Source organism: Oryzias melastigma, linkage group LG21, assembly GCF_002922805.2.
Source record: "Oryzias melastigma strain HK-1 linkage group LG21, ASM292280v2, whole genome shotgun sequence".
NCBI lineage: Eukaryota > Metazoa > Chordata > Actinopteri > Beloniformes > Adrianichthyidae > Oryzias > Oryzias melastigma.
In genome coordinates, this window is record NC_050532.1 from 4,524,855 (window position 1) to 4,549,946 (window position 25,092).

The window sequence follows — 25,092 nt, forward strand, 5'->3', positions numbered from 1 at the left end:
TCCTTATGTCATTTTAAAACATTTACAGTATTGTGTTATGCAATTATAATCGCTTTCTTTTTTGTGGTTCTTTCTCTATATAATGAAAGCGTTATTTAGACATTTATTATAAAACTTACTCCAAAATTAACAATGTTGGGGGAAAATATGACAAAAATACAACCTTTACACTCTAATTAGAATTTGTGACTTTTCTTTTTTTTTTTTTACTCCTTCTCTTCATGTTCTTTTGTTCTATTTGTTTAAGCTGCATCCTCATCACTTTTCTGTGTTTTTAGATTCAATGCTGTTTCAGCAGTGAATCCACAGGAGGGCTAACAATCCTCCGGTTAATCCCAAACAGTAGTGTCACCCATGAGATCAGGCTTCATGATACTAAAAACAAAAAAAAAATCTATTAGTTTTGTCTCGGCACAAAGGATATTCAACTTTGAGATTAAATTGTGTTTTTGGCGCTTTTAACGTGTTCTTGGGCAATTTTTCTGATGATGGAAGAAATCTGATAAGAAAATTAAGCTTTAAATTACATTTCCGAGCATTTCTTTATGCACTTGTTGTGAATCAGGAGCAGACAAAAAGAATCTGATTTAAAAAAGATGTAAAAAAATATGCAGGGCAGACCGCAAACTTCCTGCTCTGAGCTCTCATTAATGGAGAGGGGAAGAGGGGCGGGGTTGCTCCGGATCAGAATGGGTCTTTAAAATATTGTATTTTATAAATAGGTCACTTTATAATTGTAAATTAATTGTTAATAAAATAAAAATTGTAAACTGAATTTTTTAAAGCCTGAATGTTTACTAGGATGAAAGGAAAACCTGAGAACATTGTGTCCTCTGGTTCCTATTCATAAACTTTTGGTGTCACTGACAGTGTTTTAGCTGGAGGGGCTGAAACAAGCAGCTGAGCAGATCAGTGGGATTATTTGAGGGGATGAGAGCGAGACAGTAAAAACACCTAAGCTGAAACACTGCAGAGATTACAGCTGAACACACAACTATAGTAAAGATTCTTACAGGAGGGGGCAGAAAAAAAACAAAAGGTGGAGTCTCTTAATAAGAAATTATGTTTTTGTCTCGCATTAAGTTTTGTCAGACATTAAAAACGAAAACCACAACATTCTACAAGTTTTAATACACAAGTAGTTGAGATGCATTTTTGGACTAAGCTTCTGTTTAACACAAACACAATGTCTAAAAAAAAGGCAAATATGAGCTTTTTTTGTACAAATAGCATCAGTTGAAGCAAAAGAACTACAAAATTTCTCTCAGTAAAAAAATAGACATATAACAGCAGTTAGGGACTGAAGTTTCTACTCTGGTGAAGTTTTTATAAAACCGCTTTCTTTCATCTAAATGGAAGAAAAAGTCTGTGTTAATGCATTAAATAAAACCAGCTACAATGCTAAAATTTGGCCATTTTTTTCCAATTTCAATTGAAGAGTTTAAAAGCATGTTTTGGGTGTGCTGGTTGGGTTTGTGAGGGACAAACAGAGTCATCTACAAAATCAGAGGAGGTGTGTTTAAACTCGTGGAGGGGGCGGGGCATCCATCGCTTTAAAATAATCCAGATTTTTTTAAAGGAGCATCCTGCAGAGAAAATATTAATGCTACAGAGAACATGAAATGTCTGAACAGAACAGAATTTTCCAGAACTTTTAGTGCCGTCTGGTTTGAGGTGTGACATTGGAACGTAAAAACAGTCTTCATTTCAGTCTTCTTGAGGCATTTCTTCAGTTCCTGATGGGGGTGCTCCTCTGCTCCTTTAGGAGCCACAGGAAGCACCGATGTGTTGAGAAACCTTCAAAATAAATGTCTTTTGCTCAGTGTGAGCAGCGCGACAGACTCAAGACTTTTCTTTATCCAGCTGCTGATGTCGGTAAAGGTTGAGAATCAAATCTCTGATTTCATCTCGTTTCCTCCGAACCTGTTGCCGTGGGAACCACTGTTGTAGCTGAAGAGGGAGATCGAAGTGTACGACAGGGTCCTGAGAAAAAGAACGAACAACGTGTGCGTTATTTTTCACTGAAGCATTTGGAAATGTCAAATCAGGATCAGCCTAAAGAGAATGAAAGCATGATTATAAATAGAAATTGAAAATTTGAAGAAAATGAAAAGATTCTAAGCCTGAAAGACATATTAAAAATATAAAAAAAATAATAATTTAAAACTTGATTTGGAAACAAATGCGTAATTGTAACAGCTGCTGTCATTTATTCTCAATTTGTCTTCTTTGCTTTGAGTCCTAAATTCAGTTTCAATTCAAATTTTACAAGGGGGCGGGGCTTTGAGCACAGTAGCTACAAGCTCAAGATTGATGTGGTTATAGAGGTTGCTGTGATGTAATTTCAGCTTCACAACATTGCTATTGTAATCGCCGCCTGGGTGACTTCTCCCACTTAGAAAGACGTTTATTACTACTGTATTACACTCAGAGGAGAGATGACAGACGGCGCCGGCAGTCGCCATTACCAATAATCACCATTTTAAATTTAAAAACAGTTTTAGGTTTATTGATTTTTTTTTTTTTTTTTTTAATTCAAAGCTAAAATTTACTTTTTTTTTCAAATATTCAATATTTCTGTCAGGTCAACATTATCCAATTTTGATTACAAACTTAAAATGAATAAATTTTTCAAATTAACTTTTTTTTTTTAATTTTCAATCATTTCTTCTGATTTTTTTCCTCCTTTCAAGTTTTCAGGTTTTTTTTATATGTCCTTTCTTCAAATAGAACAAAGTTATATTTTCAAATATTCAATTTTTTTTCTGTTAAAATTTTTGTCTTAATTTACAATTTTTTGCAATTCTTTTTTCTCCATTTACTTTTTTTTCCAAATTTAGAATTTTATTTTTCAAATGTTTAATATTTCTGTCAGGTTTATTCTTTTTTCCAAATCCATCTTTGGGTTTCAAATGTACAATGTCTTTTTTTTCTATTTTACTTTTGTTTTCTTCAAATTTTATTTATTTATTTTTTAATTTACATTTTCTTTTCCAAATGCTCTATATTTCTTTCATTTGTTTCTTCAAATTTATACATTTTTGTTTTCAAATTTTCAATATTTCGTACAGTTAAACTATTTTTTTAATTTACAGTGTTTTTGCAATATTTCTTTTAGTTACTTTTTTCCAAATTTACAATTTTTCAAATTTTCAATATTCCTTTCAGTTTAAAATAATTTTCCAAATTTACAGTTCTATTTTTCAATATTCCCTTCTAGTATACAATATGTACTTTTTGAGTTTAAGACTGAACCTTTTATTTTGTTCACTTTTCAATAAACAATCTGGTTTGTCATTGACTTCATGCTGATCTTGATCTGATTCCATAGAAAAATCTAGTTCTAAATGTTGGACATCAGCCACAGTAGATTCTTCTGCAGATAAACCTTCATGTTCAACAGTGTTTGCTCAATCACCCGGTTAGTTTAAACCAGACCAGGTCTTCAGGAGGCGGTTACCTTCAAAAAATACTCCACGTATTGAAGCAGGTAAAGGCCGCAGTCGCTGCTGTTATCCTGAAGAGGAACTTTGCAGTTTGAGCTTTTCATCTGGTCAGGACCAAAATCCCTCTGTGAGCCGCGGCGGACCTCCCACTCCGACTGCAAATAACTGACAGACCAAGACGCTCCATCTTAGAACGAGGAATCAGAATCAATCAGACGAACCAAAAGGAAATCAAACTCACTCTCTGAGGAGTTTGACGACTCTCTCGTGAAGAGAGATTTTCAGAGAATCCATGAGGAGAATGCACGGCCTTAGGAGGAGAAACATGAGTCAGCAGTTTTATCATTAGAACAGGCTACAGCTAATCGTCCATCGGATAAAGTCAAATTTTTATAGGAGTTCTGCAAAATATGACACTTGGCATGGTAATTCTCTATAAGATACTCGTTAGATCTGCCTGACTGGCCTTTTGAAAATCCAAGATGGCGGTTATTCTTTAAGATGGCCACTAAAATGATTCTTTGAAGCCACTTCATAGAAATGCATCTATTGTGTCGATTTGAGGAATATTTGTGTCTGTGAATGGTTTACATTATTCAGAGAGCATCAGCAGGAAATTGCCAGGGAAAATGTCAGACATAAAACAGTTCGAATGTTTCAGGAAGGTGATCCAGACGACTTTAAAGAAGCAATGACCATGAAACCGAACAAGAGGGTCAATGACTGTGACAAGTCTCTCAATAATGATCGTAGCGTGTATTTCTGTAATAATCATGACCATTTTTCAGTATTTTGATCCCTAAACACACAATATGGTCCCTATTGATGTTACATGTGCAATTCAAATCCATAAAACAAGAACTAAAATGGCAAAAATTAGAAAAAAAATGTGAACTGAAGTTTCAAAAATTAAAAATATAGTCACTATGCCAAAAAACATAGAAGTAGACACTAAGAGCGCTCCAATCGATCAAGTAGGTGTACTTCTGTAAAAAAAGATGGCTTTGGAAGGCCATTGAGGCAGCCATTTTTCAAGATGGCCGACATCTTGAAAAATCCTCTGTTTACACGCTCTCCCACTACCTCACCCCCAACCTAACATTATTGGTGCAACAGAAATGGTGAGCAACTGTTAGAACTGTTTGCATAGAAGGTAAGCTGACCTCCTGTGGACGCTCTCTCTGCTGCACGTCTGCTCTGTGCAGTTCTGAAAACAAACAGGATCACAGATGTTAAAACAATCAACCTGTAGGCAAATTATGAAGGAAAAGAAACAGATTTGCTTTTCTTACTACTGGAGAAGTTGGTGAGTTTTTACTGGGTTCCTTTGGAGTATTATCTGAAATGAATGAAAGCAAAAGTTAATTTTTGTCAGTCGTTTCAGCTGAAATCTGAATGTGTAAAAGTAGTAGAGCCAGCTCTCACCAGCTTCCGTCTCCACGCTCTTGCTGCGGTTCATCTCAGCGTCAGCCTCAGATCTCTTACATCGTCCAGCCTTCTCCTCGCCGTGGGAGCCCGCCGTCCACGGCTCCACTTTAGGCTCATCCAGTCCAGGAAAGCAGATGACGACTAAATACCAGTGTGCTCTAAAGCCAAGCAAAGACGCTCCGTCATTCAGCAGCAGGGATGAAGCTAAGGAGGCGGATCGACCAGTTCACTCACTCCTGATTGACAGGCACAAACAGGAAGTCCTTTTTGAAGATGTCCACATGACGCGTCCAAGTCTTCACCCGCTGATGGCGCCGCTGCCTCTGACAGCTGGAACACCAACATGTTAGCTAAACCAGCTGCTTCTTCTACACATGCATCTGAACTATTAACCCTTGTATTGTGTTTGGGTCAAAATGATCCGTCTTCACATCAGGACCAAAGGAGGGACGACTAAAAACCTGTTAGAAATTATCAGGTAAATCTGTGATTGGATTAAGAGTTATGTTGAAAATTCTCTTAAATTTAGCGTTTTTTACGAGCCAACTGAGCATGTGCCAAATCAGGAAAGAGAAAATAAAGTTTAAACAAATTCAAGTGATGATAAAATGCAGATACAGAGTAAATCTGCGATTAAAAAACATCTAAAGTAAAAATAGAAGTAAATAAAAGGATAATATAGTAAATAATTTCAGCATTATTGTTTCCATGCCTGCAGAAGCTCTTTAAGGGATAAAAACATTTTCAAAAAGTGTTTTACTACTTTTATGCATTTTTTGAAAGATTTTAGAAAAAAAATAATAACTTTGACAGTTTGAACTGAAACTGCAAGATTTTTCCAAATAAAAGTTAACATTTTCCTCGTTACTCTGCGGATAATTTGACTAACCGTGTCTCTTTATAAACATTTCCTTATTTAAAATGTGTACCTATAGTTAATAAATTAAATAAAAAACAAAAATTATGTTAGTTTTTTAATCAAATCTTCACATTACAATTATATCCTTTCTCCTAAAAACACTTTATTTTCACAGCACATTCATCAGTTCACTGGAAATAAACTGTAACATTATAAAATAAGTTAACTGAAATGCTAAAGTTGTGTTTTTGTAGGTCACCAATAATATTAAAAGAATGAAAACTTTATTGTTTTTTTAATGACATTATTTATCTTTGCTCATTCTGAAATGACCAAAGTCTTCACAGGACAGTCACAGTTGGGTTTTGGAAATTACTTAATTTTTGTTTCCAAAAAAAGTCAAAATTTTCCATTTTCTGTTACTTAAAAAAATAATTTTTTTGCAGAGAAACATAATTTTGTTGATTTTAAGGATGAGAGCTCGTGCACTCACGCATCGCTGTTGCTGCCCTCGCTGGCGTTGTCTCTGCGCGTCAGCTGCTTGTAGAAGAAGCTGCTGAAGACGTGGCAGCGCTCGCTCAGAGCGGCGGGCGTGTTCAGGAGCAGGTATCTGGTTCACAAAACAACATCAACAAGAAAAGTTGCATCACCTGCAATAATGCTAAATGTTTTTTGCTGAATGTGGTCGCTGAAGACACTGAAGTAATTTACTTTAATTACAGAATAATGTCCTGAACATTTTGAAACAAATATTGCATAGGTTTCAAAGTGACTAAGAATTTGAAGAATTTCTTGAAAAATTGCAAAAAGTGCATAAAATGTTAAAAAAATGCATTAAAGGTATGAATACCAAAAGTAGAAGCATGAATGTGCTGAACGTTTTGATACCAATATTGCATATTTTTAAAAAGTGTACAAAGAATTTTAAGAATTTCTTAAAAAAAATAAAATAAAATAAAATCATAAAAATTGCAAAAACTGCGTTACATTTCTAAATGCAAAAAAGTGTATGAATAACAAAAGTAAAAGCATGAGCGACCTGAACATTCTGATATCAATATCACATACGTTTTAAAACTGTGAAAAAAATTTGGAGAATTTGTAGGAAAAAAAAGTAAAATTGCATAAAATCTTAAAAACCATAAAATGTATGAATACCAAAATTACCAGCAGTATAGTGTCCTTTGCGTGCTGAGCGTTTTGATACCAAGAATGCCTTAGTATCAAAAGTGCACAAAGATTTTCAAAAATGTCCCATTCATTATCAATAGGGCAATATAAGCATACATTGCGTAAAAGCTTAAAAACCATAAAATATAAGAATATCTAAAGTACAAGCATGAATGTCCTGAATGTGCTGAATGTTTTGATACCAAGATCACATCATTTTCAAAGGTACACAAAGATTTTGAAGGATTGGAAAAATCTCCTATTCATTTTCAATGGGGCAAAATTTGCATAAATTGCGTAAAATCTAATAAATACCGTAAAATATAAAAAGCAAACGTATAAGCAGTAATTCTGAAAGTTTTGATACCAATACTGCAGAAATCGCTGAAATCGTTTTTACCTGTCAAAAATATACAGAAGTAGAAGTAAATAAATAATAAAGAAAAACAGCATCACAATAGTGTGAACGTTCACAAAGCGTTCACACCATCATAAACTAAAGCTGGACAGAATCAGGTTTAGGCTGAAAGACTGAAGCCGTTTCTTACTTGAGGTAAAAGTCGATGATGACGTCGTTCAGGTACTTTCCAGTGTCGAGACACTGCAGGTCCTCCATCGTAACAGTGATTCCTCCCTTCAGCGGCGGAGGCGGGAACTGGATCAACCTGAACAGGAAAAAGGGAATCAGCTAAGAGTTTATCAGTAGAGAGAGCGCCAGCATCCTGATAGAAGGGGATCCGACCTGCGGGCCACACCCTGGTGCTTGTATGGGATCCAGTTGGAGCGGGGCTTACACAGAGACACGGAGTACGAGCCTTTGGTTCTTTGATGGCGAAGCGTGTACGCGGGAGTGGTGTCCTTTTTCGGGTCCTGCGGACATGAGTGAAGGTTTGACATTAAAATGAGAGGAGGAGTGACAAAAAAATCTCCAAATTATAAATGACAACCAGAGCTGGGTGATAAAGAATTTTTTATATCATGATATCGTTTTTTGGGTTTAATCATCAGCAGGTTGTTTAGATGTAAATACATGATGCAACTGCTTTTTTCAGATAACAAAGAATTAAGAAAAGACATTTTTATTTCAAACTTAACTGAAAATTAAAGCAAAATCTTTCAAGTTTCAAAAGAGAAGATAAAACAGAACACTAAACGTCTTGATCAGCTCTATTTAAAAATAAATTCTAATGTTTTCAGGTTTTGAAGAACAAACATAAAATTGTCCTATGAAGAACTCTTTTTCGCCCGGCCCTAACAGGAACCTAAAAAAGCTGGAGACAGCTTACATCAGGAGGGCTCTGCAGCTCCTCCTCCACCTCCTCCGTCTTTGGTTCGGCCTGAATCTCCGCCTCTTCTTCCGGCGGCGTCTCTGGTTCGGACTCTTTGGTGTCCAGCCAGATGTGAGCCGTTGGGAGTTCGTCTGCATCTGAATGCAGGCTGTTCTGGTCGTCGTTCAGCTCCAGGCTGGTTCTGGTCGCGCCCTGCATGAGCAGCAGGTCCACGTCCAGTCCGCTCCTCTGGATCAGTTCTAAGCTTTCATCCAGAGACAGAACCGGGGCGTCTTCAAAGTCCGTGCTTTCCTCTGTGTTGCTCCTCCTGTGGTGAGTCAGACTCTTGATACAGTCTATATCCAAGAAGGAGCGCAGCAGAGCGCCTTCCATGCCCAGCAGAGGGTCTTTGAGGCCCAGGAAAAGAAAAGGACAGGCTTTTCCTGGAGAGACGATAATACAAAATTAAACCAGACATGAAACGTCGTGATGTCGTACCGTATAAACCTAGTTTCTCACCGGTGTCTTCGTCTCCATCCTCTGTGCGGTGGAGCTGGAACAGGTTCTGCTGGATGGCGGCGGCGGCGGTTTGCGACACACAGATCAGCAGGACGGCAGGGGAGTCGGCCCCGTCGCAGACGAAGTGCAGCCCCCGCTCCTTCAGCTCGAACTGCTCCCAGATGCTGTACCTCCGCAGCTCTTTGCGCTCAAACATCAGCACCACTTGCCGCTGACCGCTGGCATCTGGAAACGAGAGGAGGTCAGAATGCAGCGTCGAGGAAGCAGAGGGGGAGGGGCTGTGCTTTTAACGCACCAGGCTAGCCCAAAAGCACGGATCCCAATGGCAATACCGCCGTTGTTGTGTACAGTTATTTCCAGTTTACGGGTATTGATGGAGCAAAGCTGAGAACTGAGCGTTGTTTAACACAACTTAACGTAAATAATAAAGGGTAACCTTACCAACTGTAGCGGAAAATTGTACAATATTTATCTTATAAATATGAACCCCACTGCATTTTTATTTACTCTCTTATATTGTTCACAAATCAAAATGTCAGTAATCCTCCCTGCAGAATCCTGCACAGCTGCTTCCTCCTAATTCCTGAGGACGATATTAAAAACAGTCATGGTTCAAGTCAGATGAAAGTTACAAGTACTTCACTGGATGCTGCTTGTTTGATCATTAAGATAATTAGGATTTTATTCTTCTAATTTAAGCTAACGTTAATAGCTTTAGGTATGAGACGCAGAGCTTCAAATGTTCTTTTCTGCCTAGTTAAAAGTTTCTTGAAATGTCCGTTCACACACTAAAAACAGAGCAAACGTAAGTCAGTTTCAGCGTGTCTTAAACATAAAAGTGAGTATTTGCATGTCATTTTCTAAATAAGTACGGTCGTTGCTAAACTTTTTTCTTGACCGCTCGATGGATTTTATAAGAAAAAAAAATGTGTAGTTGCTTTAGTTTTTTATAGCTTTTTTCACATAAAATGTATTTCTTTTTAAGCTAATTTACAAATATGTAAGCCTTTTTTTAAATGATTTGTTGTAAAGAGGTCCATGTTGGTTAAAACCTCCATTTAAACCTCATGTCCATCAAACCAGTGGAAGGATCACAGACTCAGAGGTGAAAGTGCAGCGGGGTCTGGAAGTCCTAATCCAAGAGCATAAACAAACACAAATAGACTGCTAAGCCAGCAAAGGACAGAACAGAAGCTCCTAGACAACAACAGGATCATAGCAGAACGCTCTTCCAGCTTTACCTTTCAGTGGGATGATGATTTGATCTTTTGTTATCTGTGGAGGAGGAAAAGCAGCACGTTGAACGTGTGATCCGGAGGACACGGGAAATGCAGCCATTTTAGAAATGTACCATGAACGCTCCGTTTGCATTTCCTCTGTAACCTCCACAGCGCAGACTCCAGAAGGCCACGCTCATCCCGGCGCAGTCCTCTTCGAAAACGAGAGTTTCCAGTGGGGAGTCAGGAGAGGCCTCAGCTGCTTCAGTCATCTGCAGCACAAACACAGGCAGGAAAGAAGCTGTCAAATGCCCCACATTTACAAAAATGTTGCCACAAACACTATGAAGTTTAGTGGCATTAATGTTTTTAGGAGATCTATAATTTTCTGCACTAATATATTGAGAGCGCTCTCTTTGGCTCCATCTGGTGGTCACTGTGTAAAGTGCACTTTTCAAAAATTACCCATAAGTTTTCCTGTGTCTGAAAAAAAATTATACTTTATTGAAAATTCTTAAATTTTAATAAACAATATTTCATGAAATAAAACAATTTCTGAGTTTTAAAAATGTGTGATTATGAATCGTCACACAAATAAACAGCTTAATGTTATTCACATCTACGAATCTACGGCGTAAATCCATCGTGTCAAGGTTTACAAATGTTCAAAGATGACATGAAGTGTTTTGTTCCTTAATGTTTTAGAGATAGATACATAAAATAATTGAACCTGGGTGTCTGGATCCTCCTCACATAAAGCTTCCTGTGAGGCATCGCTTTGCATGTCTGAAACTTCAGCAGTGACCTTTGCGCGACCTTTTAGGCCGTCATCACCGGCCTCGTCGTCACTGGACAGCACAACTAGAACAGAAACATGACAAAAGCGTCCATTTAATGTGAGATTGTTCCATCAAAACAATGGAATCCTGTTGCTTTAGATCCTGCATTTTCTAAGGGCTTTAAAATTACAAGTAAAATTCACAAAACAATAAAACAGAACAACTTTAAAAGTTTCAGGAACTGAATCACTCCAAGACTTTTATTTTGATGGTGTCATTATGTTAAAACAATTAGCTTTAAGGCAACGCGGGTCACCGAGCTGAGCTGCAAAGCTGTAAGTAATTATTTTGAAATTCTTCAATGCATTTGTTACTGATTTTCAAGTGACCATTATTTTGGTTGTTGATTTATCCATTTATTATATTTTCAAACTGTTTTTCAGTTTATTATTATGAGGGCACATCACCTTAAATCCAACTCCAACCATATTGTTTTTCTTTTATAAAATCGCTCCCGGTAATCTTTTAGTTATGATTGTGCAGTTTTTAGCCTAAATCAAAGAGCCTGTGTGGTTTTTTAAGACGTATTTTATGCGCAGCAGCAGTAGTTCATTAGAAATATAATTCTGGTTTGTGGGGAGGACTGTTGGCTCGGAGCAACACCTCCCTCACCACTGCTGAGAGCTGTTTGTGCCCTCACGGGCGAGCTTATGGCCCCAAGCTAACATTAGTGACGCAACAATAATAGCCAGCAATATTGGATCAATAAAGCCAGTTGGATCTGAAATTGATCCAATAGAAATATTTTCTATTAGGAAATATGATCTTTTTGGGGTGTAAACTCCTGTTCTCAGCTTTGATAGGACAGACTTTGAGGTGCTTACTGGGCTCGAAGGGGCTGGCCGGAGACCCTCTGTCCTGCCTGACTGAGGATCTTCTCCCAGGGCTCCTCGCCGCGTCATCGTTTTTCAAACTGGTTTCAATAAACGGAACCAGAGTTTGCGTCTGATCGTCTCCTCCGACCGTGAACTTCATGATGCAACTGTCCAAATCCAAATCCTCCTCCGCTCTGTCCGGACCAGCGGACATGGGGGGCGACTCCCCCTCGTCCTGGTTTTCCTCAGTGTGCAGACGGTGGCGCTTGGAGCTGCGAACGCCATTACACTGAGCGTTGGTCTCCGGACATTTACGCTTCTGTTGAGACACAAACAGAATTTAGTGAGAAGAAAGCTGCATTTTGTGGCTGATTTAGCAGGAGGGACATTTTTCAACTAGATACACAATTTCACATAAAAAATATATTGTAAACTATTAAGGTTTTCTTTTATAACTGAGTACAGAAATGGGAACAAATTTCAATGTCAAAATTATGATGAAGAATTTACTGGTAAATTTTATTAAAGACACATTCAAAGACACATTCTGTCAAAGAGGAAGCTAAAAAAAAAAAAAAAAATCAGACGCCAACTTCAGCCTCATCCAACTATTAAGGTTTGACAGATAAATACAAAAGAAAAAAGTGACTAAAGCAGGTATTTTATAAATAAAATAATAAAAGTGAATCCACCATTTGAGCGACTTTATTAACTGCATTGTCATAACATTAGACATCCAGTGAGTTGCTAAATATTATGCATTCTTATTATGGTCTGTGGGAATAACTGTAACTATAAATCCATACTCAGAGTGAATACTCCTGTTTTTTGTCTGTTAAATGCAGTTCTTTTATTTTGAAGTGGAAGGCTCTTCTTCTGTTTACTCACTGACTAGCGTCTGCTTGTTAGCCTCCACTTTATATGATCAATCGTTTTGCCCTGAAAGATAATCAGAGCCTGGACTGAGTGTTAAAATAGCATTCAATGGGGGAAAATTATGCAATGTTTCCTTCATGGAATTTTTACAAACCAACAACTTTGTTTCATTGAATCTTCATTATCTGTATAAAAAAAAAAATTATATTTTTTAACTTTTTTAAACTAAATTTCTTGTAGTATCATTTTATTTTGAAAATAGATTTTCAGAAACCGGAAGCTTAAAAAATGCTAACTTCAGCCGCTTTCGAACTGTTCTGTGAAAATATTCTCTAATATGATCTAATATTGTCCTAAAAATGATTGGGGACCACTGGCTTAGGGGTTTTCATTTAGTGGCCCGCGCAGCCGCTTTAAGAAAGCAGTGGACGGATTTTCCCAAGCGTGACCGAACGAGTCCAAGTTTTTCAAAATAAAGCTTCCCTCAGAGTCAGATTATAAATGAAACCGAAAAAAATGCATGCTTTGTGTAATTTTTCTCTGTTGACCGGTACCAACTCTCCAATGGACCGGTACCAGCCCACAGCTGGGGTTTAGGGACCACTGTTCTAGAAAACAACATGTTTTTTGATTTTGGCTAAAACCTGAACAGATTTAATCAAAAACTAAAAGCTTTGTGACTGATAGAAAAGTGAAATGCAGAAGAACTAAAATGTTATGTTAGTGTGTGTGTGAATGAATGTGGTCGCCTGCACAGCAAATTTTGTCAAGTTAAATTTAAGACTTAAAGGCCATGTATTTAAAAATGTAAGACCAATTTCTCAGTCTATTTTCCATGTTATACAATATTTCACATTTTATTAAATTATTCCCATTTTATGATCAAAACCGTAGCTTCTTTTCTTGCTGTTTGTGGCGTGAGGCTTTAACGTTCTTATTTTTTTCAAACCGGCGGTGAACATTTGAGGATATCAACTAGTTAATGTCATTTGAACAAAATTATCGTAGTAAAAATTATCATTTTAACATGAAATTCGAGAAACAGAGGCGTTTCAAGCAAAAATGTACACTTTTTAAGGCCCAGTTATCAAAATGTAAGACTTTTCAATGCTTTTAAGACTTTTTAAGAGTCGGCGGGAACCCTCATGCACGAGCAGCACCTACCAATTTCTGTGGTGAATCCTTCTTCTGGTTTGTCCGTCTGACTTTGATCCCATCTGGAGACAGCTCATCACAGTCTTCTGCCTTCTTGTTGGACTTCCAGCTCAAAGACACTCCACAGTCTGCACGACACAAACACCAACCCACGATCTTATTAGCAAGACAAGCACAGCTAGACTTCAGACGCCCTTAGACTGGCTCCAGATCCGAATGCGGCACACTTAGGGTTAAAGGGAGGAGTTATCGGGAACAGCACCCACCTACAACCTCAGAGAAAGAGCTTTCCGTTCCAATGACCATCTCTTTAATGTCTTCTTTGTCCTCAACATTTGAAAGTTTTCTTCTAGATTTTGACCTGAAGAAAAAAAAGAAACATTTATAAAGCTGATGCAAAATAAATGTATTTGTAAAGAAGTGTGTGTTCTAGTTGGCTTCTTATTCTAACATGGGTATTTCTAAAAGAACAAATGGGTTAAAATGATGGTTTCATCACCTTTGAGACGAGGATGGGGTCGTCCTCTGGTTGCTTCTACGACCTGAACTGCAGTTATCCCTGCTCTCGCTCTGGCTGGCCTTCTTCCCTCTGCAGGCCGCCGGCTCCTCTCTGCTGGGCCTGCTGTCCTTCTGAGAACCTTGTTTCCTTCGACTCTTTCTGATCCTTTCCATGTGAGCTTTACCCATTTCTGTCTTTAAGACGTCTGTCAGGATCAACAGCGGCTTCCTCCTGCAGGACACAAGAGCAAAATAAAAAAAACGTATTTGCTCACAATCTTCTCACAGAAACGTCAAGACCATCAAAAATGTCCCGTTTGAAGCTGATTCCTCACTGCAGATAAGACGTCGTGTTTACAGGCTGATCAACAGGGGCAGGCTGAGCGCTGCAGATAAGACTTGTGGTCTTTCATGATAAGCTTTGGGAGGCATGATGCTTGGGTCCCATGCCTTCTTCAAATAAAGCATCAAGAAATAATGGTGTGTTGGAGAAGAACGTGTCAGACCAGGTTCCTAACCCAAAATCATGAACTAATCAGTCATTTTGCTGTTTATTTGAGAGGCTGGGAAAGAATGGGAGCAGGAGGCCAGTAATTGAAAATTTAGGGGAAAAAAGTTTTCAGAGTTTAGTAGGAACTAAATTAAATTACTGACATGGGATAAACCCATTAAATTAATCATTTACAACAATTATAGTGATATTTGTTGATTTTTTTTATAGTATGTTGTTTGTTTTGTTCACACAACTTGAGTAAAATAACGACTATCTTAAGTGGTACTTATCATCTATCTGCTGTTTATAACAGAGCTACAGAAACACCCCCCTCTGTGGGAACAATAAAGTTTTCAATTCTATTCTAAAGTAAAGCAAATCACAGAAAAACTAGACTTTTTGGTACAGTTTCAAGACAAAAGGACAGAAGAATCGACAGTGAAGACATGATTGCAGGAAGAAATTGAGAGAAAGTTAAGAGGAGGGAGATCGGAGAACTTGTTTCCTCAGATTAAGATCTGATGAGGAGTTTCTAACCCGCTCAAAAAGACAAAAGGAGGATGGTAAGGATCCCTCCCACCCAGTGTCAGGTTGAGTGGGAGAGTCGGGAAAGCATCTGGAAAACTGTAGGATCTAGTACTTGAAAGCGAAAATTCAGCCAAACTTCACGTCTACAATGAATACCAACTATTCTGCGAATGTTTTTGATAGTCAGATAATGCGGACACAGATCTTTATTAATAGTCTTGGAGTTGATTTATCTCTGTTTAGGGAGGGAGCGCGGTATTTTATTTAATAAATAAATGCTGATAAGTTCACAGGTTTCAGTTTGATTTGAACATTTGTTTTCTTGCTAATACATGCGGTGTTTGCTATATTTGCGATTCATCTTTTGTGGTGTCACTAATTTTTTTTGTAGAATTTTGCTGCATTCTGATTGGTTGGAGGCCTCGTCTATCATCTCCTCTGTGTGTTCAGTTTGCCACAAGTTACATCATTCTTCTTCCTCAATCAGATCTTGTATAGAACAATTTAATTCAAATTCAAGTATTTTTATTTTAACCCTAAAACAATCTATTTAATTACATTTTTGTAAATATTAATGGAATATTGTGTTGTAAATAGTATTGCAAATTGTGTCATATTGTACCTGTTTCTTACATGTACCTGAACCAGAGTTCCGATCTCGTGCCATGAAATTCATTTGTCCACTGGTTTGACAATATAAATCCTTGAATCTTTGTTTTCTTTCTATATAACTAGTATTTTTAATGAAGGTTTGAACTTTGAGAGTTTAAACAAGAGAGAAAAGTGTGAAAATCTTTGTGTGTGTTTGAGAAAAGTGTAAAAACTGTAGTGAGGAGTTTTAGCACCTTAAAACGCCTCCTGAGTTGTAATCGAATTGAATCGTGAGGTAACTCAAGATTCCTACTTCCAGCTATTACTAGAACATAACACCCACAATGACACTTTACAATGGAATATTTGAACACAAAAGCAACAAATCAGACTTTTCCCTCTTACCGATCCATTTCCAGGGTGATCATTGTCGCCCGACTGTTATGAAACACTGTGGATCCGTTTTTCTGTTGGGAATTACGGGATCTGAATTGACATCCCGCAAACGCAGTCCAGGAAACCTTATGAGAATGAAAAACAGGCCTGAAAATAGTGCTTTTTATTTAGATTAGACAGAAAGCACAGAGCTGCTGTACCTGTCCTAACTTTCCACACTCCGGTGGAAGACATGTCATCGGGATTTTGAGGGGGTCTTCCACCTAGAATTCACAGAGTGATTAGTCAGCAAGTTCGATTTCAGACGATCAAAAGTTGGAACCGTTGACTGTACATGAGAACTGGACCGAGTGAGTGTGACGTCATAGAAAATAGCTTAATTCAGGACCCGACGACATGAAGTCAATTCAACTTTTTTTCATGGCGCGAATGTCACTATGTTGGAACCAGACAACGTCAGTAAGCATGATTGCTCCGAGTCGACGTTTCTATGGCAACCCCCTCACTAATCAGGAGTGAGCATGTTGGTAGTCCACACCGCTTCCACTCAGAGCGAGCTTGGGGGAACCTGGCAATCTAACGCTTCAAATGTTCGACCACATATTTGTACTCATCTGATTGGTCAGTTTGTAACTTTAACAACTTGCAATAAAGAAAAATTATCATGAGAAAAATTAGGATTAACAAGAACATGTTAAAAAATGTATCAGAGCAAGAACGGTTATCCCAACAAGTAGAATGATGTGAAATAGCTGTTTATTTCTTGATAGAAATCTTTGGGATTTCGGCTTCTTGGAGCCAGTAGATACTTCCTGTTTGGAACGCCGAGGGGGAGGAGTCACTCAGTCCAATTTTCACAAACAGTCAACCAAAGATTTATGACAGATTTTTCAAACATGGAGCTACAGCAAGAATGTGAAGATTCTTCAGAGGGTGTAGCTGTAAAGGAAACATGCTGTTCATCAAGTTTGCATTCAAAAAGCCCTCCATGGAGTCAAGGGGAGCAGATACAGTTTCATCAACCAGCTGAAGAAACTATCAACACATGAAGTCTTAAAGTCATAAATTAAAAACATGTGATAATTTTTCGGTTAAAGTTTCTCTGTTTTGTTTGATTGAAAACGGAAATTTTAATAATAGACTGCTGCCAAAACCACAAAAATATTGGATTTTCTATTAAGGGTTTTCATAAATAATATTAATGCCTCATTATCTGACTTTCTACAAAAGTAGAATATTAATAATAAACAAATATTATCCATCTTTGAAACCTGCTATAACCTTTTTGGTGATTCTGGAGCCAACCCAGCTACTGTTGGACAAATACTTCGAATTTTAGAAATAAAGATATAAATATAAGAGATTCAGCAAAAAAGTTTCATGTTCGTATGATGATTGAAAACTTTGATTATCTGTTAACAAATATTTTATCTAACTATAATAAAGTGTGGCAACAACACGGTTAGTTTATCAAGATGGCTGACAGTTAATTATAAGCAGAATTCAACAATTCACAAAATTCAACAGTAAAATAATGAATATAAATAGCAGAAATACCAGGTTACGTTTGTCAACTACAAATGGAATAGTGAGGGCTCTTCTCTTCTGCATCATGGTCCAGAGGTTTGGGGGGGTGAGCACCTCAAGAGCACTACAACAAACAAGAAGAAGACGGCTTTGTGAAGACTTTTTGTGAGACAAAGACTGTGTGACTGAAAATCAAAAACAATGAGCTGGTGAAAGACAGGAAATTCAAACTGAATGAAAACGTGATCCAAACATGAAGATTCTGGAGTTATTCTGGTCTAAATGAATGAGGATAACTGCAACTGCGTCTTAGAAACCTAAACATTGAATGAAGAAGTTGATCATAAAACATTTTGACCACCAACACACGGCTAAATATGGATGATCAGTCACTGAAAGTCAGCTCCATTATTATTATCGTAAAAATCGGATATAAACCGATTAAACACCCTCCGCTACAAAAACATTTGTTAAATGTCATTTTTTAATACAGTTAGAAAATAATAAATATGGAAAAATTAAATCATGCTAACTATTCTCATTTGTGATCTGAAACAACATTAGCAAACAATGCATCAACATAATCAAAAGTAATCGCTTTCTTTACGTAGATTTTAGCAAAATTATTCCTGGAGTTGTTCACAATCACATTCTTGGAAGTATTTATGTTTGTGTCTTCTTTAAGTAACAATATAAGTATTTTTATCTTCTTTTGTTTCTTTCAAGTAGGAGCAAAAATGAAAGTGATCATTCTCCTTAGCTAACGCTAGCTGTTTTGGCTAGTCACGTTATTGCTGCAAGTCTTCACGATAGTTACAATAAACTTCGTCTTACCCAGCGTCAGAGCCTCTTTTTATATATACACGCTAAAACAAATAAATAAAAACAACTGCTTTCAGATGAATCTCTGCTCCAGCTCCTCGAGAGCACAGAAAGAACACATTTTCCTTTTCTGCACTCCTCTTCTTCTTCGTGTCCTTCTTGACTAGTTGTTTCGCGGGTGCCAAATAACGTTATGGCGCACTACCGCCACCGCCTGGTCTGGAGTGTAAGAGTGTAAGTCGACATCAAAGTGTGAAGGAGAAGAACTGGAATTAGTGTTTTTTGGATATTTTGTTCAAGAGAGGTTTAATGCAGAGAAAATTTACATAGTTAAATTACTTATAATTATAGATAAATATTTAATTCATAAGTATAAATATACTAACAAAAAACTGTGTTTTATATTTTTCAGAAAGAAGGGACACTGATTATAAATGGTATTGAATCCTGCACTAAGCTGTTAGAACAGTTGAGGCATGATCACTTTTGAAACTTGAAGCAGATTATTTATTATTATTTTTTTTCCTGACTTATTCTGACATTTTAATTATCTGGTCAAATGTGAAAATGTTGTTATTGGCACGTATTGTGAAATGTAATTTTTTTATGTGCAATATTTGTCAATAAAGCAATAAAAAAAAAGTAGCAGGAAGGAGTTACCCATCTCCCCTCGCATTCCAAACAGGAAGTACCGATTGGTCCCAGAAAGCCAAAATCCCATAGATTTCAATTGAGAAATAAACAGCTATCACTCAGTCATTGTATTTAATAATAAATAATAATGGATTGGATTTATCTAAGCTTTTCCAGACTGTATCCATTATCCATTCACTCCTCATCCACACTTGGTGATTGTAAGCTACCAACGTTGCTATAGCTGTTCTGGGGCAGGCTGCCAGTACGCCTACAGCCCCTCTGACCACATTCACACACCAGTGGGGGCACACTGGAGGCAAGGAGGGTTAAAAGTCTTGCCCAAGGACACAACAACAGTCGAGTGGGGATTAAACCGTCAATCCTTTGATCATTGGCTGACCTGCTCAACCACATGAACCACTGTCAATGTAGCCAAAATTTGTCAGAATGGCCATTCTTGTTCTGGTTTCTCTTTTAACATGCTCTTCAAAAACTTTTTTTTTCATATCTTTCCTTTATTGCAAGTCATCAAGTTATTAACTGGCCAATCAGATGGCTCCGTAAAAAGCATGTGGTACCCGTTAGCCCCACCTCCAACATTCGAAATGTTTGATTGACAGATTCTCCAGACCCGGTGTTCAGTGGTCCCAAAAACCCTTGACTGTCCAGCCCAGCTCTCCCGTCAGAGCCAGACTCAGGTACTTCTGAGAGACATTTCTGCATCAAACTGCTACTTTTCAGAGAATTATCTTGCTGAGGACCACTTCTTTTCTTTGCACACATGCATGCAGAGATGCCGTAAACACTTTGTTCTCCCTGGGGAATTTTCCATTGTGCGTGCAACAGTGTCTTGTTTGTGTGTATCTATAGCAACAAAATGTGTTTTTGTGCAAACAGCAGTGAACACACTGGTACTAACAGCATCAGGAGAGCCATTCCTTATCTCATTGTCATTTGTGAATCAATCATTTTAATTACCAGCAGCAACACTTTGTAAAATAAAATAAAAAAATTTGGTCAGTTTGATTTCTTCTATGTATGAGAACGCACGACACAGCTGGTAGTAACACACTTCCTGGGGAAGAATAGATATCCTGAGACAGACAGACTGCTTTGGAAATGCTACAATCACAAAAACAACAACCACTGCATGATGGGAGGCAGTGCCTGAATCCAAGAATCAGGTTGCCACCCAGTTTTTTGAAAATCATCAGCGTGGTCAAGAATGTAGTCCTTCAGGTATCAGGCAAAATCGGGTGACCATTAGGGGGCCACAGGGCAGCCGGATCGCTGGGCGGCAGCAGCTCTGACAGGTGTAAATGTCTCTGGACAGCAGCCACACACATCAAGAGTCACCAGTCAGGGGGTGTGAAGAGCGGGCCACGCGTGAATCCCAGATAAAGGTTCATTGGTGCGTATTTCTTTGTTTTAGTTTTTGTAGACTTTTCCATAGCATGAAAATGGAGGCAATAGTTTCAATATTTTCAACACCGAGTACAAAATGACTAAATCCTATTGAAACGCATTTAGTCCATTTTTTTAAAGAGAAACATTAATCAGGTCAAAGTGGTGGGACTCAAGCAAACTGAATCGTGTGAGATTAAATGAAGAATGTAGAGATGTTACACGTGGTCAGACTGTGAGTCAAATTTAGCAAACATGTATGAGAAGGAATGACAGAAGGAAGACTAAAAACATTCAACTTCTGAAAAAAAAACCATCATGAAAATTTAATTTTTCTACTCATTGACGTGACCACACACACATTCGTTGACGTCACAGAGGTTTGTGAAAACCATTACGACTTTAGTGATGTTGTTGACTAACCACAGACTAACACAGTTGTGGGCATTTTTCACAGAAGCCCCAAAGCGTACTTCTATTTTAATTTAAACGGTGGCTCACTAGAAAAAAAGGAAACATTTTAATATAAAAGGGTTTTTCTAAGCTTCAAAAGACAGTATACACACATGGTTAAAATCACATTTGAACATGTAAAAGTGTAAATAATATTGTGAAAATGCCCCATGATTAACAAAAAAAAGTCATTTTAACTGGATCCATTAAATTACAGAATATATTAATGCACAAATGGTCTGCGTTCTTTGTTCAGACTGTCATTGTAAATTTTTGAGCAATGTTTTGTGTTCAGTTAAGTCAAAATTAGAAGGAATGTCTTTTAAAAGGCTAAAAATATGCTACATAAACTAGAGAATCCACATGTCCTCAGTGTTATTATATCTTGATTATTGAATTTTTTTTATTATTCTTGTGTGTCGTCCAGGTAATTTCCTCAGTTTTCCACACTTTGGACATCATCCCCCTTGTTTTGTTTATTGGTTCCACTCAGACCGCACCACAGACAACAGCAGCCTCACAGGTTTTTACTACCAAATACGCTTGTCATGTTCTATATCTTCTCATTGAAATCTGTTTCCTGTTCTTCCTGTTTCCTGTTGTGTACGGCAAAGTAAGTCTGGCAAACATGAATCTAGTCATCAGGAAGGATTTGAAAAATCTAAGTTCTATTTTATTATTTGACAGTTTGTTGTTTTGTTATTAATACGGTGTGTAAAGAGTGACGCGTTCTAACTGGAGCTTCATAAAACTGCATGATTACAGACATGAACCAGCATAAAATGTTGAAAACTACAATTTAGCAAAATTTCCTGTTTAAATTTTAAATGCAAGTCTTTCTTCTAGAAAATATGGGAAACATTTTGATGGAAAATGTCCATCTTTGCACTTTTTACTTTGTCTCAACTTTAGCAAAGTTTCTCAAAGGAAAACTTTGCTAAAGTTCTGAAAACCTAAAATTCAGCTGATTAAAGACAGCAATTGTTGAACTTGTGCCTTCTTTTATACACTTCAAAAACAGACTCCTTAAAAATAAGTAAAAAATGGCAGATTTTCTTTAAACAAGACAAAAAATCTTACAAGGATTCTTGTTTTAAGGAAAAATACATATTCTCTATTGGAAAAGCGTTCCTCTTCTTAGCCGCTTGTCCCTTTCGGGGTCACGGGGTGCCGGAGCCTAACCCGCTACTGATGGGCGACAGGTCACCAGTCTGTCGCTCACATTCACACCTAGGAGCAATTTAGAGTAGCCACAGAAGCATGTTTTTGGACAATAATACTTTTATTGCAAGACAGAAAGACCTTTTTTCTTGAAGCAAAAGTCATCATATTTTCTTCACATTTTGTTTTGGCCGTGCACATTTCCCTTTTCATCCCTGACATGATAATAATCAATCATAATGAAAAAGCTGAAACTGTGCAATGACATGTGGCTGTGATTGCATCATGCCTCTCTGTGCAACATTCATATATTTATCCTTTCTTAAAATCTTTTTTTCCTCATTTCTATTTGTATTTTCATTTTGTCCAAGTTTTATCTTCTGTAATAATCATTACTGCCAAAGAAAAATCCCAATTTACCGGTTTCTGAACCTTTAACATATACTAATGGCAATAAACTCTTAAACCTGAAATGTTGGGTTACCAATGTGCCAACGGTGAGTTAACATTTAAACTGTGGTTCTGCTAGAACACCACCGCAAGGCTCTGACTGACTCAGTATGTGGGAACCAGGAAGTGAAAACGGAGCAGAGAATTACACCAGCAACCGCTTGAAGTAGGTCATGAAACCCATGAAAGTACTGTAGTACGTTCATTTAATCTCCACGTTTTGCACTTCATACCTGAGAAAAAAAAATAAAAACTGTCATTTAGATTATTGTGCATCTGTCATCTCCCTTTTTGACCACTTTCAAGACAATTTTGCAAAAAAAAAAAACTTTAGATTTTTCTTTGGAACTTTTTAGAGATTTAGATTAAAATTGAATTTTTAAAAGTTCCTAAGGATCTCCTAAAAGTTTAGCAGTAACTTTTGTTTTTAAAACCCTTGAAGACAATCTACTTCTCAACTCCATACTCTTGTTTCTAGCTTTAAATAAAAAATAAATAAATAAAAAAAAACACATTCACCAAATATATTGATGTTGATATTAGGCATTTATACTTACAGATACTTACAGGTATGATTCCTCAATTAAATAAGAAAAAATGTTATCTTTTCTGAAAGAAAAAAAAAAAAACAAACATCTCGAAGAATGATAAATCACACTAAAAAACACATTTTTGATTTCTTTATTGAAAGTTGCAACTACAGAACAACATCAGGCCTGCTCAGCCTCTGCACAGAGAGGTTTGTGAGTCAGCCTTCAAACACTGCAGTGCATGAACTTTGGCTTTTTTATCTGGCAAATGCCGCTGGCTAACCACAGAGTGTTTAGAACATGTTTGCTACAAAAGTGGCAGAGAGCAAAACACACAGAAACCATCGTTCTGTGTGCAGTTGTATCGTTGAATATCAAAACATCTGCGGTGAGAAAGGACATTTGTCAGCTGTGGTCTGACGAATTTCATTTTTGAAATGACTGGTACCATCTCCTACTTGTTAAAAAAACCTTTACATAGTTTTGCAAATGCAACAAGTTATCAATTTAAATATGTGTATTTAAAACAAATTTTTTAATTTTTTTTTCATTGAGTAGGCAGATGGAGCATCCAGCCAGATCTTTAGCGTCAGGAGCCACAATTTTCACGTCTGTTTGGAGCTATGGCATGAGCTCCGGCTCCAGCTGCAACTGCGGTTCCTGCCACCTCATCTTCAGCAACCAGTGGAGCGGATGAGGCAGCTTTCTTTGACCGTTTCTTCTCCTCCTTTTTAGCTGCAAGAAAACATTCATGAATTAGTGATGAACGTGTTTGTTTATCACGAAGACTCTCATGTTTATGCCTCGAGATGTAATCTTCAGATAAGTCATGGAAGTGTCAAAGTCTGACCTATTGGGCTTTAAAAGTCAGATTTTTGCTTAACATGCCATGCTGGAGTTAAAGTTTAAAGGTAAGATGCTTTTAATAGGCTTAAACTGTTTACTTAAGATGCGTGCAGTAGTATTTGATGACAGTATCTCACCTGTAGAGCTACATGGTTTCATAGCGGACTCCTCCTTCTGCTCGCCATCAGAGACGGCAGCCCGGATCTTCCGAACCACGTAGCTCCCAGCTGTGACAAAAACAAAAACCTTCAGATCAGCTTTAAAGGCTTGTTTTGTTTGTTTTAATCAAATTGAAACTACGCAACACTCTGTACACACAGAAATTTGCATTTATTTGTGTTTGACAGCACTTTTAAAAACAAAAAAAATTACCAGGAATTGTTGCTTTAAAGTAGAAAAATGTTTCAAACATCTATAAAAATTATCAATTAAGTGTATTTAACAACTGTGATAAACCTGTTCCTTCCTGTCCTTCTGTCTTGTAGTTATACAGGTTTTTTGTTTCACTTCTTTCAGTTTTGTAAAGAATGGAATAGATCATCCTTTTTTTTTTAGGCAAAATATCCTGCATTAAACTATTTATTCCAGTGCGCACTTTAAAATAAATATATTATTTAAAAAAAAAAAAAAGCTTTTTGTAAATTTATAAATAAAATGAACAAATACATCCTGGGGGTTTTCTTTAATTATTATAGATTTTGTTTTGTTTCATTTAATAATTAAATCAATATCCAAATGCCTATAGTTTAAAAAAAAAAAAAAACAAGTTAAGAAATGTACATTTAGGACACAAATTATTAAGTTCTAAATTTCGTTTTGAGATTGTTAACACTTACATAATAAATGCGGCTAAAATGGATAAATCATCTTTTAATTAGTCTCTAATAGTCGAATCAGGAAGTAAAACACAATTCCTTTGTTGTTCTCTTTAAATTCTCGTTTACAGAAGTTGTAAGGACCTCTACGGTTATAAACTAAGTTTTTATATAACTAATAATTAATTTAATTAAATGTATATATAGCCGGATATATTACCTTTTATCAGCAGTCACACCATCGTTTGATTTCTCTCGTTAACTCCCTTGTTGTCTAAGGATCCCACCGTCTCGAGGACTGACGTCTTCTTTCCGGTTCTTCCTCATTCTTTATTTATTTATAGCGGAAG

The 25,092-nt window shown here is 37.0% G+C and overlaps 1 protein-coding gene and 1 long non-coding RNA gene across 2 annotated transcripts; one reads left to right on the forward strand and one right to left on the reverse strand.

Annotated features, from left to right (window-relative positions):
• Window positions 1-1,111: 1,111 nt before the first annotated feature.
• Window positions 1,112-18,617, reverse strand: senp7 (SUMO specific peptidase 7). The gene is made up of 23 exons (XM_024286887.2): window positions 18,460-18,617; window positions 17,656-17,749; window positions 16,299-16,361; window positions 16,108-16,223; window positions 14,092-14,322; window positions 13,859-13,953; window positions 13,602-13,720; window positions 11,571-11,880; window positions 10,638-10,768; window positions 10,042-10,179; window positions 9,932-9,965; window positions 8,691-8,915; window positions 8,190-8,614; window positions 7,646-7,773; window positions 7,452-7,568; window positions 6,227-6,343; window positions 5,109-5,204; window positions 4,872-5,032; window positions 4,739-4,785; window positions 4,610-4,653; window positions 3,688-3,756; window positions 3,461-3,611; window positions 1,112-1,983 (listed from the first exon to the last, which is right to left on the reverse strand). Exons 2-23 carry the CDS (start codon window positions 17,710-17,712, stop codon window positions 1,843-1,845), a joined length of 3,015 nt encoding a protein of 1,004 aa, XP_024142655.1. The 5' UTR covers window positions 17,713-17,749; window positions 18,460-18,617; the 3' UTR covers window positions 1,112-1,842.
• A 2,674-nt stretch (window positions 18,618-21,291) lies between these two features.
• On the forward strand, window positions 21,292-23,061 carry LOC118597928. The gene is made up of 2 exons (XR_004946949.1): window positions 21,292-21,463; window positions 22,631-23,061. It is a non-coding gene; the product is annotated as an uncharacterized LOC118597928 (long non-coding RNA).
• Window positions 23,062-25,092: the final 2,031 nt, after the last annotated feature.